Source organism: Pleurodeles waltl, chromosome 11, assembly GCF_031143425.1.
Source record: "Pleurodeles waltl isolate 20211129_DDA chromosome 11, aPleWal1.hap1.20221129, whole genome shotgun sequence".
Taxonomy (NCBI): domain Eukaryota; kingdom Metazoa; phylum Chordata; class Amphibia; order Caudata; family Salamandridae; genus Pleurodeles; species Pleurodeles waltl.
In genome coordinates this window covers 286697559-286714891 of record NC_090450.1, presented here as the reverse complement: position 1 = coordinate 286714891, position 17333 = coordinate 286697559, and the positions used below count along the sequence as shown (strand labels likewise).

Below are 17333 nucleotides of genomic sequence, written 5' to 3'. Positions count from 1 at the left end.
CGCCATCCTGTTCATGGCGGGAAACCCGCCATGAACAGGATGGCGGTAGGGGGTGCCGCGGGGCCCCTGGGGGCCCCTGCAGTGCCCATGCCAATGGCATGGGCACTGCAGGGGCCCCCGTAAGAGGGCCCCACAAAGTATTTCAGTGTCTGCTTTGCAGACACTGAAATACGCGACGGGTGCAACTGCACCCGTCGCACCCCTGCAACTACGCCGGCTCAATTCTGAGCCGGTGTCCACGTTCCAGGGGCATTTCCGCTGGGCCGGCGGGCGCTCTTTTGGAGAGCGCCCGCCGGCCCAGCGGAAATGTTTGAATGGCCGCCGCGGTCTTTTGACCGCGGTGCGGTCATTTGTCGGCGGGACCTTGGCGGACGGCCTCCGCCGTCCGCCAAGGTCTGAATCAGGCCCATTATGACCATTAATACGGCCTAGCGGTGTTCTGCTGGCGGGGCGCTGCTGGCGGTAGCAGTGCCCATTCCCGCTCCCAGCCAGACGACCTCCTCGCCGGACAAGGTAAGTCGGCAATCCGATGGGGGAGAAGGATGGGAGGGTGGGGGTGTTGTGTGTGTTTGCCTGAGTGTGTGAGTGCATGTGTGAATGTGTCTGTGTCTGTGTTGTGTAGTTTGCATGTGTGTGAGTGAATGCATATTAAGAATGGGGAAGTGAGTGCATGTCTGCATGCCAGTGTGATTGTGTAAGAATGTGTGTCAGTATGTCTGTAAGTATGCATGTATGAATGCCTGTATGCAGTGTGTGTATGAATGTGTTCATACACACACTGCATACAGGCATTGTATGTTATGGCAGTGTTAGTGAATGGGTGTATGTGTGGTGCTTGTGAGTGTCTGTGTGCGTGTATGTGTGGTGGGGGTGTGGGGTGATGTGTCCATGTTTGGCTGTGGGGTCAGTTGTGTGGCCTGTGCGTGTCTGCGGGTGTGTGCATGTATGGGAGATGGGGGTGTGTTTGTGGATCGAAGGGGGTGGGGGGGCGTGTTGATCGGAGGGGGTGGGGGGAATTTGGAGGGAGGGAGGGTATCTGGTAAGTGTTGGGGGAGTGGGGGAGCCGCCTACCGGTGACAGGGAAAGAATTTCCTGACACCAGTAGGGCCTACCGCCATGGTTTTCAGAGCGTTGCTAACGCCACGAAAACAATGGTGGTAGACAGGCTCATAATGCCACCGGCAGTACTGTGCCGGCCACTGGGCTGGAGATTGACATCTCTGGCCCGGCGGCTGACACCACCATAGCAGTAGGAGTGGAGAAGTGGCAGGTAGGATGCAGCCAACCCACCATTCTCATAATGAGGAGGTATGTACCGCCAGCCTGTTGGCGGTACTACCGTCACATTAACATTCACCACCAGGGTCATAATGACCCCCAAAATGTCTCCAAAAGATATTGGTTCGCCGAAAATTGACAGGACATTACAGGAAACCAAAGAGTCTATTCATGCTTATTATGAGAGATTGCTGCAAGCTTTCAAACAGCATAATGGTAAAGAGAACATAGAGCTGAAGGATATGGGTCATTTTGAGTTTAGGTTTGTGCAGAGATTAAAGCTAGATATTAGTGAAATGATTCAGCAGCAGTTGATTGGTTGGCAAAACTAATCTATTGATGAGATCCTGCAGTGTGCAAGGCACTGCAGTGATGAAATTGAATTGAAGCAGAAAAAGTTGAAGGAAAAGTTGATGGTGATGCAATTGAAGGCTGCACATAGAGTAAGTCAGAACCCACAGATGATGGTGAATACAAGTGGAAATCATAGTATGCAACTGCAGGTTAGTAATGTGGTTCAGTCTAGAGGCAAAGGACGTGGTGTTCCGGTACATCGGAGTGGAAATTAAATTGATGTTCAGTCATTGAAGAAAACACATCCTTGTCATGCTTGCAGAAATTCTGGTCATTGGCGACGTGAAAGTACCTATAATAATGTGAACAATTTATACATTATGTTGGAGATGCCCAGACTCAAGGAAATAATCTGATTAAATTAAGAGAGTCCAAAGGCCCTGAATTCCAAATGTACAAGTGTCCCCAGAACAACAAATGTAGGTACCACAAGCCCCGATGGCACAGCAGCAGGTGATTGTTCCTCAACAAAACATGAATCAGATGGCGAATGCAAACTCAAATCAAATGGCAAATGCAAATGTGAACCAGATAGCATCACAATTTCCCTTAATTGATTTGAGCAATTAAGAATTTTTAGAAACATTTGACAGTGATAGCTCCAGTGATAAGGATTGTAGGTTAGCTGCATCCATAGAGGTAGATCAACGTGGTATCCATGTAAATGCTAACGTAATGGAACACGATGTGTCATTCTTGGTTGACAGCGGAGCTACACATTCCACTGTCAGAACCACAGACTTCCCCCTATTGGGAAGGAAAATTCAAGTTGTAGGAGTAGCAAATATGAAGTTGGCAAATCCTGTTATAGAACATGTCTCAATAAAAATGGATTCATTTGAAGATAAGCACCAGTTTGTGGTTGGCGATTCAAGTCCAGTGAATCTATAAGGACGTGACCTGTTGTGTAAGCTACACTGTTCGTTCCATTAGCTGCACACCCAAAGAATTACAAACAAATGAGGCAGAAGATGTCCCTTGTAAACCTGTAGAACAGTCCCCACTTGTTTCACTGTATTGAGTGATGGCATGTAATGATTTGCCTGAAGAGTTGCAGGAGACAGTTTTTCCAGAGGTTTGGGATTTTCTGGAAAGATATAGGGCTCAAAAGAAAGATGAGCCAGCAAAAATAACAGTCAAGCAAAATGCAGACTCTCTGACGATACCATCATACAATATGACACCCCAGACAGTTACAGGAATAATGCCCTTAAATGAGAGTCTGATTGAGCAAGGTGTTTTTAAGGGAATTTTGGGAAGCCCTTGTAATTCCCCTATTTTAGTATTGCGGAATGTAGGAGGCTGGCCTACCTTATAGTGGGTACCTTGTGGTACTTACACCTTGTGCCAGGTCCAGTTATCCCTTATTAGTAGATTAGTAGTGTTCTAGCAGCTTAGGCTGATAGAGGTAGCAATAGCAGAGCAGCTTAGGCTGAACTAGGAGACATGCAAAGCTCCTACTTTACCACTTATATCATATAGCACTATATCATTAGAAACACAATACTCAGAGTTACTAAAAATAAAGGTACTTTATTTTAGTGACAATATGCCAAAAGTATCTCGGAGGATATACTCCCTCAGGAGGTAAGTAAAATACACAAAATATACACACAAACCAAAAATAGTTAGAAAAGTAGTGCAAACACTGTAGAGCACAATAGAATGCAATGGGAGACAATAGGCCTAGGGGCAACATAAACCATATACTCCAAAAGTGGAATGCAAACCACAAATGGACCCCAGGCCTAGTGTAGGTTGTAGAGGGTCACTGGGAGTGTAAGAAAACAAGAAGGGTGTCCAAGATACTCCACCTAAGACCCTGAAAAGTAGGAGTAAAGTTACCCTATTACCCCAGAAAGACAGTAAAGTCGAGATAGGGGATTCTGCAAGGGCAACAACTGACTGCAAAGCACTGAAGACGGATTCCTGGACCTGAGGACCTGCAAAGGAAGGGGACCAAGTCCAAGAGTCATGCAAGAGTCCGGGGGGGGCAGGAGCCCACTAAACCCCGGATGAAGGTGCAAAAGGGCTGCCTCCGGGTGGAAGAAGCCAAAGATTCTGCAACAACGGAAGGTGCCAGGAACTTTTCCTTTGGTCAGAGGATGTCTCACGACGTGCTGGAGGATGCAGAGTTGTTTCCAAGCAGAAAGACCGCAAACAAAGCTTGCTAGCTGCAAGAGTCGCGGTTGAAGATAATGGGTGCTGCCCGGGCCCAGGAAGGACCAAGAGGTCGCCCCTTAGAGGAGGAGACAGAGGGGGCACTCAGCAATAGATAGAGCCCATGCAGGAGCAGGTCGCACCCGCAGAAGCACTTGAACAGGTGTTCAAGAAATCTGAGCATGGCAGTCATCTCAACACTACAAAGGAGGGTCCCACGAAGCCTGTGGTCAACTCAGCGAGTTGAGCAATGCAGGGCGGAGTGCTGGGGACCTGGGATGTGCTGTGCCTGAAGGAATCCTTGCAAAAGTGTGCAGAAGCCCTAGCAGCTGCAGATCACGCAGGACATAGGATTACTGTCTGGCGTTGGGAGGCAAGGACTTACCTCCACCAAATTTGGACAGAAGGACCACTGGACTGTCGGGGTCACTTGGATCCAGCTCCTGTGTTCCAGGGACCACGCTCGTTAAGATGAGAGGGGACCCAGAGGACCGATGATGCAGCCGTTTGGTGCCTGCGTTAGCAGGGGGAAGATTCCATCGACCCACTGGAGATTTCTTCTTGGCTCCCAGTGCAGGGTGAAGGCAGACAGCCCTCAGAACATGCACTACCAGGAAACAGTTGCAAAAGCTGGCAGGATTAGGCGCTACAATGTTGCTGGTAGTCGTCTTGCTACTTTGTTGCGGTTTTGCAGGCATCCTAGAGCAGTCAACGGTCGATCCTTGGCAGAAGTTAAAGAGAGAGATGCAGAGGAACTCTGGTGAGCTCTTGCATTAGTTATCTGACGAGAAACCCACAGGAGAGACCCTAAATAGCCCTCAGAGGAGGATTGGCTACCTAACCAGGTAAGAGCCTATCAGGAGGGGTCTCTGACGTCACCTGCTGGCACTGGCTACTCAGAGGTCTCCATTGTGCCCTCACAGCTCTGCATTCAAGATGGCAGAGGTCTTGGACACAATGGAGGAGCTATGGGCACCACCCCTGGGGTGGTGATGGACAGGGGAGTGGTCACTCCCCTTTCCTTTGTCCAGTTTCATGCCAGAGCAGGGGCTAGGGATCCCTGAACCAGTGTAGACTGGCTTATGCAAGGAGGGCACCATCTGTGCCCTTCAAAGCATTTCCAGAGGCTGGGGGAGGCTACTCCTCCCCAGCCCTTAACCCCTATTTCCAAAGGGAGACGGTGTAACAACCTCTCTGAGGAAATTCTTTATTCTGCCTTCCTGGGACTGGGCTGCCAAGACCCCAGGAGGGCAGAAACCTGTCTGAGGGTTGGCATCAGTGGTAGCTGCAGAGAAAACCCAAGAGAGCTAGTTTGGCAGTACCCGGGGTCCATGCTGGAGCCCCGGAGATGCATGGGATTGGCACCCCAATACCAGATTTGGCTTGGGAGGACAATTCCATGATTTTAGACATGTTACTTGGCCATGTTTGGAGTGACCATTGTGAAGCTACATATAGGTACTGACCTATGTGTAGTTCACACGTGTAATGGTGTCCCCGCACTCACAAAGTCCGGGGAAATTGCCTTGAACAATGTGGGGGAACCTTGGCTAGTGCCAGGGTGCCCTCACACTTAGTAACTTTGCACCTAACCTTCACCAACTGAGGGTTAGACATGTAGGTGACTTATAAGTTACTTAAGTGCAGTGTAAAATGGCTGTGCAATAACGTGGATGTTATTTCACTCAGGCTGCAGTGGCAGTCCTGTGTAAGAATTGTCTGAGCTCCCTCTGGGTGGCAAAAGAAATGCTGCATCCCGATCTCCTGGAACCCCAATACTCTGGGTACCTAGGAACCACATACTAGGGAATTATAAGGGTGTTCCAGTATGCCAATCAGAATTGGTGAAAATGGTCATCAGCCTTTAGTGACAATTTTAAAAGCAGAGAGAGCATAAACACTGATGTTCTGGTTAGCAGAGCCTCAGTGAGGCACCACACAGGGAACACATATAGGCCACGAACTATGAGCACTGGGGTCCTGGCTAGCAGGATCCCAGTGACACAGGCAAAAACAAACTGACACACAAGTAAAAATGGGGGTAACATGCCAGGCAAGATGGTACTTTCCTACAAAGAAGCCCAAAGGAAAATAGTGCATAGTTCAGGATTTGAGAAAAGTGAACAAGATTGTCGTTCCATGTTGTCCTGTGGAATTGAATCCTGTAGAGATTTTATTTCAGACTTTGTGTGAAGGAGAACGGATCACAGTCAATGATTTGTGTCAGGCCTTCCTCGCTAGTCCATTGGCTGAAGAAAGACGATTCCTCTTTGCCTTTAAATTTGGCAGTGGTATTTGAACATGGTGTTGTACTCCACAGAGGTACACAGAATCACCATCAATTTTTAGTCAGATTTTGAAGAAGAATTTGGAGTCCCTTAAATTTCCTATCATTCATTATTAACACATTATATTGACAACCACTTTGTTGTGTCAAAAACGTATGAAGCTTGCAGAAGAGATACCAGAGCTCTTTTGAATTATTTAGGAGAAAATGGACATAAAGTTTCCTCAGCAAAGTTGCAGTATTGTAAAAAAGAAGTCCCATTTTTAGGTCATCACATAGAAAAAGGTGGAAGGAACGTGTCCAAAGAGAAAATCTCAGCAATCATGCAGATGAATCCCTGAGTTACTCACAGGGAAGCCAGAATGTTTCTGGGAATGGTTGGCTACTGCCCCCAATGGACTCCACATTTTTCTCTTTTGCCCAAGCCCTTACAGAGGCTGACACACAAGGATGTGTCTCATCTGATACCAATTGATGATGAATACATGAGTGCCTTTACCGAGCTGAGAGGACGCTTGTGCAGAGGGGAATGCCTGATAACAACAAATGTTTTACTTTGTTTTGTTGTTGTTTTGTTGTGAGAGAGAAGGGTGTACTCTCTCTGTTTTGACACAGTTACATGGAAATGCAAACAAGCATGTGTCATATTTTTCCCCCACTCTTGATGCCATAGCTGCAGCATTGCCAGTTATCTAAGCCCTGCGTGTCAGCATCAAACAGTGCGAAGGCTTTGTTATGGGTCATCCACTGAGCATTTTTATTCCCCATTCAGTAGAGATCTTGTTAACCCATACCTAGACCCAGTACCTGACCAATGCATTTTTGACCCATTATGAGCAATATTTTTTGGGTTCCTTCGAAAGTCAATAAAAAGAAATGTAGGCCCGTATTTATACTTTTTTTAGCGCCGCATTTGCGCCGCTTTTTGACGCAAAACGGCGCAAACCTACAAAATACAATGGCATTTTGCAAGTTTGCGCCATTTTGCGTAAAAAAACGATGCAAATGCGGGGCAAAAAAGTATAAATACGGGCCGTAATGTTTTAAATATAGCTACTCTTTTGCCAAATCCAGTTGAAAATGCAAATGACCACGGAGATGAGGTTGAGCATGACTGTCGCAATGTGACTGAACTGTGCACCAAACCAAAACCCAATATTCAAGATGTCCCCTTACACCATAATGACTATGTCATGTTCATTAATAGCTCATGTGTAAGAGAATCTGATGGTGCCCTGAGAGCAGATTATGCTGTTTGTACAATCTCAGGTGTGATAAAAGCCTCATGGCTTTGAGGAGTTTTTTCTGCCCAGTAGCCAAATTGATTGCTGTGTTTCTAAACAGCTCAGAGTGATCATTTTCACTGATAGCCAATATGGGTTTGGTGTTGTTCAGGGCTTCAGACAGTTGTGGTCCCAGAGGGGCTTCATGACCTCTTCTGGGTCACCTATTCACACAGTGACAAGTTTATCAATTGCTGAAAGCATTACAGATACCTGTGAAAATGGCAGTTGTAAAATGCACAGATCACCAGAAGTCAGGTGATTTTATAACCTTTGGCAATACCTATGCAGATGAAGTAATGAGGTAATGTGCCCTACATTGCACTTCCTTTAATGAGGAATGGGGCTATGGACATGACGATGAGACAAGTCAACATTTCTTTATGACAGCCATTGATACTTGGGAAGAAGTTAAAAGATTGCAGGAAGAAGTGACAGAGGAAGAAAAGCAGGATTGGATTAGAACAGAATGTGTTCAGACCAATGAGGATAATGTTTGGGTGTCGAGTGATGGTAAAGCAGTATTGTCAAATAGCTTGTTGTCCCCAGTGGCAACGTAATTACCATGGACAGGCTCATATTGGTAGAGATGCAATGATCAGAACAATCAGACAGACATGGCACAATCCCAGATTTAGATTGGTTGCTGATGCAGTGTGTCACAGATGTGTAACATGTCTGCAAATGAATGTCGGGAAACGCACAGTTATCACTCTTAGGGCCAGATGTAGCAAGCTTTTTGCATGCGGCAAACAGCAAATTTCGCTGTTTGCTCCATGCAAAAAGCACATTGCGATGCTCATTCCCATTTTGCGAGTCGGTAAGCTGGGTGTTCCCCTTCCTATTTGCGATTCGCATCGCGATGTAGAATTGCTTTGTGACCACGAACGCAGTCGCAAAGCAACTCGCAGTTACCACCAGTGTCACACTGGTGGTAACCCATTTGCAAAAGGGAAGGGGTCCCCATGGGACCCCCTCTCCTTTGTGAATGGCCCTGAAAACATTTTTTCAGAGCAGGCTGCTCTGAAAAAATGAAACAAAAACATTTCATTTTTTTGTTTCTATTGCAACTCGTTTTCCTTTGAGGAAAACGGGCTGCAATACAAAAAAAAACTGCTTTATTTAATAGCAGTCACAGACATGGTGGTCTGCTGTCTCCAGCAGGCCACCATCCATGTGAGTGCTGTGAATCGCAAAGGGGTCGCAAATTGCGACCCACCTCATTAATATTAATGAGGTGGGTCTTTGCGACCCCCTTGCGATTTCCCATTGGTGTCAGGGACACCATCCTGCATCCGGGTTTGCGACTCGCAAATTGCGAGTTGCTCAGACTCGCAATTTGCGAGTCACAAACCCAACATTTCGTACATCTGGCCCCAAGTTACATAGACAGATCAGGAGGACCATTGAACGGAATGCAGCTTGATTTCATCAAATTGCTAGTGTGCAATGGGCTGAGGTACATTTTGGTTGTGGTGTGTATATTCTCCCATTTGGTGGAAGCTTACCCAGCTTGAAGGAATGATAGCCTCACAGTTGCAAAGCTCTTATTGAGGGAGTTGATATCTCGATTTGGCTTTCCAACTTCTCTGAAATCAGAATGAGGAACTCAGTTCAATAGTGAGATCCTTAAATAATTGTGTGCGCCATTACAAGTTTAGAAAAGATTGCTTTGCAATTACAGACCAGAAGCTTCAGGACTGGTAGAGCAGATAAATGGAACACTGGTGTCTCAACTGGTGAATTTATGTGCATCGACAACACTGAAATGGGCAGATGTTTTGCCTCCTTTCCTGATGAGTATGTGCAACACACCTGACAGAAACACAGGTTGTCACCACATGAGATCATCATGGGGCATGCTATGAGATTGCCAGCAGTGCTTACACATGCTCTTGCAAACATTACAGATGCCTTGGTACTGGATTATTGCAAAGGGCTAGCTGATGTGGATTGTTCTTTGTCTCACCAGGTTGGAGAAGCAATTGCACAACTGCAACAAGAACTTTGTCACACCTGACTCTTGGCACATGGGAGTTAGTGAAAAGGCATGTAAGAAAGACATGCTTGGAGTTGTGTTAGAAAGGGCGGTACCAGGTTGTTATAGTGACAACAACAGCTTCAGATTAGCCAAGCTGTGGGGATTGGACAAGTGGCTAATACAAAGTATGCACAGTCCGGTGAAATTCTGAGTGAGTCAACAGCAGTTCAAGATACTGAAGGGTAGAGACAGGTGACTCCTGCTAGCTCAGATCACATTGAAACCCCAGTTGTGCCAGAGAAAAGAGTTGTACCTGGAGATCAGTGGCCTGAGAAAAGCCCAGAGCCAGTGATAAAAGTGCCTCCTACTATTACTGAAGAATCAGATCAAAGTGACAGTAAAACTGAGGGTCGTGAAACAAGGAGATCAGGAGTCAAAGATATTTGCTCCTGAATGGACTTATTTCACAACTGACAACTGGAAGAAGGAGCTTGTCGCCTTCGACTCCAGCTGAACATTTTGGAACTTGTAATTGCTTTGGAACTGAACTTTTAAATCACATTGCCGCTTGATGAACAAAGACATTATTTGTTGGAAGTGTTCATTAGTGATTATCAGATGGTTTATTATTAGAGACATTTTAACTTTTAGTGATAACTTTAGAATTTTTTGTAAATAAGAGAGACTTTTGTTGAACGTTCTTGGATTTTTATTTTTGAAGAAATTGGCTTGAATTTGCCATGCTCAAACAAAGAAAAGCCTGAAAGAGACAGTGAAATAATTGAAAGCCTCTTTTTGCATTGTTGATTTTTATTTTAATCAGAGGCATAATGTAGTCTGAATATAGACAAGCCATGAAATCTGACAAAGTAAATGTAAGTATGTGTGTGTTGGTTTAGCAATAGTATGTGCTACTGCGATTATTTTTATGATTATTGGATTGAGCCTGCCTATTAAGAACAAGACCCATTGTATGAAGATGCTAGACTTCTATATACCAGTAGTTCTATGGGATATTTGACATCAAATATATATTAGAAATTGATACATAAATACATCAAAACCATCTAGGTTGGTGATAGCAATGTTTGCACACAAATTCCGTCATCAGTGCAGGGCAGAATCATCACTTATCACAGCTTGACACTAACATATGGAATTTCTTGTGATCTGTTACTACCTCTATTGCATGAGCAGGAGTATTACCAATACTTCTATTCTAATTATGATCTAGCATTTTCTTTCATTCCTATTATGAATCATCTGAGTAGCACTGCTATAATGCACAACATTGACACCGTGGGGGATTCTTTGAATCTACCCTGACATTTGGAACACTAGATGCACACAAGAATAATTCAACATGAATACTTAGCCCAGTAGAAAAAGAGTTCATTGAACGGGTTGAGGAAAGAAGGAGGGCAATGAAAGCTAAATTGGAAAAGGGAGCTATAGCATTAGATTGGGACAGAGATGCCATACATGCTGCAGTGAAGGATTGTCAAGGATTTGTAGCCTTAGTTTGGCAACATGTAGGGAAATTATGTGTACACAGACCAAAGTCAAAGATAGACACACATTTTGAGGGAACTAGTGCATTTTTTGTGTTTAAAAATACATGGACCTTTATGTTAAATGGACAGGAACCCACTATAACAAGTGCTTATTTTATATGTGGGAAAAAGGCTTGTTACAAGCTGGCAAAAGGCTGGTATGAAACATGTTACCTGGAGTAGTGTTTTACAAACATTTAACATGTGGACAACATCAGTGATCCAGTCAGGGATGATGAATCAAACCCCAGAGTTAAAAGAGGAGCAAGTGCATCAGAGATAATGGATTATATTTTTGGTGCCATAATTCCATCAGTGGAAATAATCTTGAATGATCTCAAGATTAGGAAGTTGTCAACAACAGTAGACAAACTATCTACTGACACTGCAGGAGCTATGTTATTAAGGATACAGAAATGGTTGCTGTGAGATCAATGGTTTTGTAAATTCATCTTGAGTTAGACATTTTTCTCGCAAAGGACGGTGGAGCCTGTCAGAACTAGAAGGCGAGTCTGTACAAAGTGACATATGCAACATTGTTGCACTTACATACCTGACAATAGTAAAGATATAAGAAAGTACATTGCAAACATGACTGACTTCAAAAGAGACCTGAAACGTCTGACAACCACTGGTTCATGGGTAGCTATTAGAAGTGGTTTCTCAGCCATTGGTCAATGGTTTGGGAAAATGGGAAAGGGAATAGTAAGAACCACCTTGATACCTCTGTTGATTGTGGTGCTGTGTGTCATGGTTACAGAAGGATTTTACAAAAAAAAGATACAGAAGGAGAAAAGAGCCAAGACTAGACAGAAGAAAGAGGAGATAGAAATGGAGACAAGGAGAAACATTTATTATTGTAACCTCGAGAGAATAGAGGATTACAACAGACCTTATCAGGAGAAGTCATTGAAATTTTAACTGTGTCATTGAAATGAGAATTTGGCCTTTTATGATGGCGTATTTCCCCATCAAAGGAGGGACTGATAAAGCTTAAATTTTAGTACTGTACCTCATGTCACAAAAGTAATCAGAATATGGCAAGTTTAAGTATATCAAAGTAAACAAGAGACAACCTAAGGTAGAAAGCTGCACTGACACATTTTAAATGTGAAATTGCTTTTATTTTAAAGTTCAACTTAGGTGCCTTTTGGATTTAATCATATCTTAGCAGGGTAAATCTGAAGGTAAAATGTAATTTAGACTCTAAACTAACAGTGCAAATAGAAACAATGCTGAACTTCTTGTGATTTATGAAAGATTAGTTTGAAAATGCATGCACAATCAGAGAAATGCACTTCTCTGTTATACTTAAAGGAATGCAACCACAAAGCATTTTCAATTGTAATGTAATGTACTACTCATACTGATGAAATATTATTAATGTTGAATTTATAAGTTTGCATATTATATGTGGTTTACTAAAACGTATGAATCAAATGCATTTTATATTTTTTCTTAATGTTAACATAAGTTGGGCCTACGGAGCTTTCATTTTGCAGTCATGTAAAAGTGTTGAATTGTTTTTTCATAACGTGAAATCTTCTTTCAGATTTCATTCACATGTGAAGCAAAGTCCTCTTGTGATAGATCCAGTGGTTAAACCTAGAGAAATGTACCCATTTGCCCCTGCAAACATTACATTGCAGGAACATGGAATGAGATCATATACATTTTTTTCAAACCTGTTTGGAGTCACCTGGAAAGGAGATGTTCCCATCACATGCTTGAGAGGAGGTATGCTTGTTTCAATTTGAAGTCTTCCGAGTATTTCTGATTGGTTGATATTTATTCAACGTAATGTGAACTGACACCTTTGGCAAATCAAATTGTTCATGTAATTTGAAATATCGATGGACATTTGAACTATGATCAGTCTGTAGACATTTCTTGAGCAGACCTTTGCAGTTTGCAGAGTTTGTCAAGATGCTTGCTGATTTGGATGCCTTGCTGATGAAGATTCCCTGAATGTTGTATACTTGAAGAGGTATCTTCATCTCTGCCACTTGCCCTTACCCCTGAAATTTCCTTTTTAGATTTAAAGATTCTTTTATTTGCCCCTTCGGAAGACTCATGTCTGAGCTTATGATATGCTGACTCTTTCACTTTTTACTTATCTTTTGCCAAACTTAGTTTGTGACCTGCATTCCAAGATTATATTTTTCCAAATTATTGTTGTCCTAATTGTACTTTTTGTATTTTGTCCGCTTATGTTACCCATGCGGTATTTCCCTGATTTGGGTAGTTGTAGGGTTGACCTGTGTACAGCCAAAGATTATTGACTCTGCTACATTGTGAATGGACTAATGATTGTAATTTCTGAACAGAGAGTAATGTCTGTGTCTCAGATATTATTATTGATATTATGTATTATTATTCTTGAATGCCTAGTTTTATTGATGTAAGTTTGTCTAAATTTATATTGTTGCCTTGGGCAACCCTTGCTGATTATATATCTTTATAATTTGGTTTTGTGCATTTGTACATGACTTTGAGCTTGTGTTTGTAATACATATTTTAACTTTATTCCTTATTAGAGGTTTCTTTCTGTGGCCACAATGGTCATGGTGTCTAAATTGTTTGTGCATTGTTGAATATTGGTGATGGTTCATCACAATTATTTCTGAGTTAAAGGTCCATCTACCTCAGTGAGCATTTGATTGCTGTGAAGCATGAAAATATGTCCACACAACTATCACATCAGCAGTGAGTGACGACCTCACCCATTTCAGGATTTCGATTTATTGTCAGCTGCACAGCAGAAACAGAAATTCTCTCCCTACAAAAGACTATCTGATAGCACCACGACCTGCCAGGAACCACAGAAGGAGGTGGGCAGAAAGTGAAAGCACAAATTCAGTGAAATACAGCTGGAAATACTCGTGGAGAGACACCTAAAAACCAAAATTGGACAAGGATGCAGCAATGCCTTAATCCTGTGGAAGTCACAAAGCAGTAGGGAGGTAAGATCAGGAGGTGCTGGTACAACCTGGGTGCCTGCACCAAAGAGAAGGAGCATCCAGAAAAGAGGAGGCTAAAACTACTGGTGGAGGGCCAAGAACAGAGGCGCCCCCAACTCCTGTCGAATAATTAATTTAGACACCATTCCAGCCTGAAGCTATTGCTAGAGTGTTAAATATGAACACTTCAGCCACTGTACCTGATGCTCCAGGTTAGGGTATCACAATATACATTGAGACAGTATTACATGTCAGGTTTTGATAGTGTTCAAAATAATGCATTGTGGGTAACGTAGGCCACATGCATAAAACCAAAACTTAACTGCATCAATTTTATCTTTATATTTCTACCACGATTGGCTATGTAAAATATCTTGATAATGAAACATATATGTATGAATTAAAACTTGAACATAAAATTAAACAATAATGTTGACATTTATATAGTATAGGTCATTTCTAAAACACGCTGATCATTTACATTAAATTAATATTTTCACTGTATTTTAACCTGTGACAGCTCAACCTATTCATATAACACCATCAGAAACAGAAGAGGATGGTGAAACATCCTGTCACACAGGCGCTGAAATTGTTGAAACTGTGATTATCATTCCTACAGAGACTGAAAGTGCACCAAGCAGCCAAACCACAAAAACTAAATTAGGAAACCCAACTACAACTATTGCTTCCTCTGCAGCAACTCAATAACAACCAACACCATTCCTTCCTATTTTAGAAAACAAAGAAGGACTTCAAGGCCTACACTAAGGTCCAGGATGAGAGAAATCATGGGAAGCTCGTCACTCCAGCACAATTCCATGATTTGAAAAATCCATGTTGAAAATTCAATGAACACAGCACAGGGCTACCTTTAAACTGAGTAGATGGGTAACAAAATTAGATAGAACCATTTCCAAAGAAAGTTAAGCCATCGGGTCAGGCATTGAATAGTTAAATATTGCTATAAAGGATCTAGCCGACAAATGGCTTAAAGCTCTTCTTCACAAAGGAGTCAACTGAGGCACATGCACAAACCTTCCAAACATGTAGGCCTTCTTTTGAAAGGCTGGCCACCACCACCTCAACTATGTTTCAGAGATCCACTAACATGCAGGTGGGGTTAGTACATCACATTAGTGATGCAGCAAGAAGCCTGGCCCAAATAACAAACACATTAGAGGAAATGTAAGGTGTGAATGGAGGAGTTAGGATAGAAAGATCCAGTAGTGAAACTGGGAAAGGCTCTTGTTGGAGAAGTACTTCCACTAGGGAGCCAACTACATCAAGGAGCACTAGAAGCCAGAGTGGAGAAAGGGAAGGAAAGGCCAGACAGAGTTCAATAGAAAAATTAACTACTAAGCATCAAAGGTGCAAAAAGTAAAACATAAAATGATACTCTTTTCAAAGAATGAAGGAAAATACTGTTTCTTTTTTTCTTTAAAGGTCAATATAATATGTATTAGAACAAATGTTCACAATGTATAAAGATGTAAGGTGTAAGCTACATAAAACCTGAATGTGTGTGGGAATAACATCACTGCGTTTTTTAGACTTGAAGAGGGCCCAAGTCATTAACTAAAGAAAAAATGACCTCTTTAGTAACCCTCTACCTAGCATAAAGCTCCTCATTTGTTTGATCATATAGAGTCACCCTCTGTGTGAAAATCCTTTCTCTCCTCATCCTTTGTTGAGCTCCAAGAATCCACATTCTTCTCACTACAGCACAGAATGCAGCCTTTGTCAAAGATTGCAATGCATCTTGGGCCCTGTTGTTACTTTACATCTAGTTACCACCTGTTTCCAGTTGATGGTATTTTGCATATGTAACATGCTGTGTTGTATTCAATTTCCTTTTTGCAAATGGTTTGTACATCTAAATAGTGATCCTCTCTCCCCTATCACAAAAGTAGGATATTGCTAAATATTTTTTTGTGGTGTGCTTTTTTTCAGAAACACGCCATTAGTGATATTTTGTAAATGAAAAATACAAAAATTTGGAGGTCCATAACTACTTTGTGACTGCTTAGCTACTTATTTTTTCATACATCAGGTGCTCTCTTTGTTGTGTTTTGCAGGAAAGCAACGACCCACCATTTGTTTTAAAGAATGAATATGACATTGCAAAATCTATGGCTGCTTAAAAAAAACACCTATTACTGGTGGGACATTTTGCTGGAGCAATGGATTTCCTCACTCACTGTTATAATCACATTGTAAGTACTATTTTTGCAAACATCATATCACATATTAGCACATGTTAGCTCTAACTGAAAGTTAACACAATTAATGAAGAGTGAAAATCATCTACATGCCTACAGCTAATACAAAAATCCCAATAAATTACACAAACATTATCAAAAACACATGTTATGAACCATAAACAGGTACAACATGAAAAGTGGAGGTATTCTACTACAACGCATGGATCCAAGTATGTGGACGTAATGGAGGTTTGAATAATATGATGCAGTTGATATGGAATTTCAAGGTAGTTTAGGCAAAGCTTTCTAGCAAACTGATATGGGAATCCCTGAGAATCTATTGATGTCTGTATTGTGGGAATCACAGTTTAAGCCCCATCACTGTTGCTCAGGCACATTCCCCATCCATATTTTTCCATGCATCTAATCTCATCCCATAGTTCACAAAAAGTATCACTGTACCTTATTAAACCATGGAAGCAGTGGGGTGTCTTTAAATAGAGTTTCCATGTTGAGCGGGAAAATGAAAACATTGTTAATAGCGGACAACAGAGTGAAAGCTTTATGAGTGCTGTTTGTCTCCTCAACCGTATGGTTTACCAGCCCCTTCATGAAAAATATCACTGGTCTCTCAGGGTAGATCCTGGCCGCTGATTCCACTGCACAAGAAATCAGGGGCTTAGGTTCGAGGCGATCACTCGTCTCCAAGAAGATGATTGCAGTGCCTGGGCTCAAAATGTTTTCCAGCGTCGGGGGCCTGTTGGATAACACAGGCATACACAACAAGCAGCCCATATTCAGACTAAGTCTGTAGAGAAAACTGCAGGCAGCAATAGATGTGAAGAAGAGAAGTAGGCCTGCAGCCTTCAGCATTGCTGGTGATTGCCTCTTTTTCAGACACACAATAGCTTCAATGATTCCTGAAGTCAACTGTTTGTCTTGGCCCGAAGATATCTGCTTCAAGGGATCTTTGCTGCAGGAAGTCACATCTTACTTCAAAGTCTGGGATAAAACAGTAATAAAATTAATGAGTCACAAACATACAAATGCATGGTTACTCCCTTCCTGGATATTTTGCAATCACTGCCATACACTGCTCTGGCTGTGGAAATTTCTTTTGGACTCTTCACTAACATTGTAAGGTCTAGACTAAACATAAGGGTCACAGGGAAAAATCACACATCACCTGCTAAGGGGACATGGTTGTGCTCCAGGCTGGAAGTACTCAGGGATCCTCACGCCATCAAGGCCTGAAGAGAGCCCCTATGGAGCA

At 42.6% G+C, this 17333-nt stretch overlaps 1 protein-coding gene across 1 annotated transcript in view; it reads right to left on the bottom strand.

Annotated features, from left to right (window-relative positions):
• Nucleotides 1-17055, bottom strand: part of A4GNT (alpha-1,4-N-acetylglucosaminyltransferase) — a 60481-nt gene extending 43426 nt beyond the window's left edge. Inside the window, exon 1 of the mRNA XM_069215438.1 lies at nt 16523-17055. Coding sequence (XP_069071539.1) covers nt 16523-16933 — 411 coding nt within the window. The 5' untranslated portion in view covers nt 16934-17055. The remainder of the gene's footprint in view (nt 1-16522) is intronic.
• Nucleotides 17056-17333: the final 278 nt, after the last annotated feature.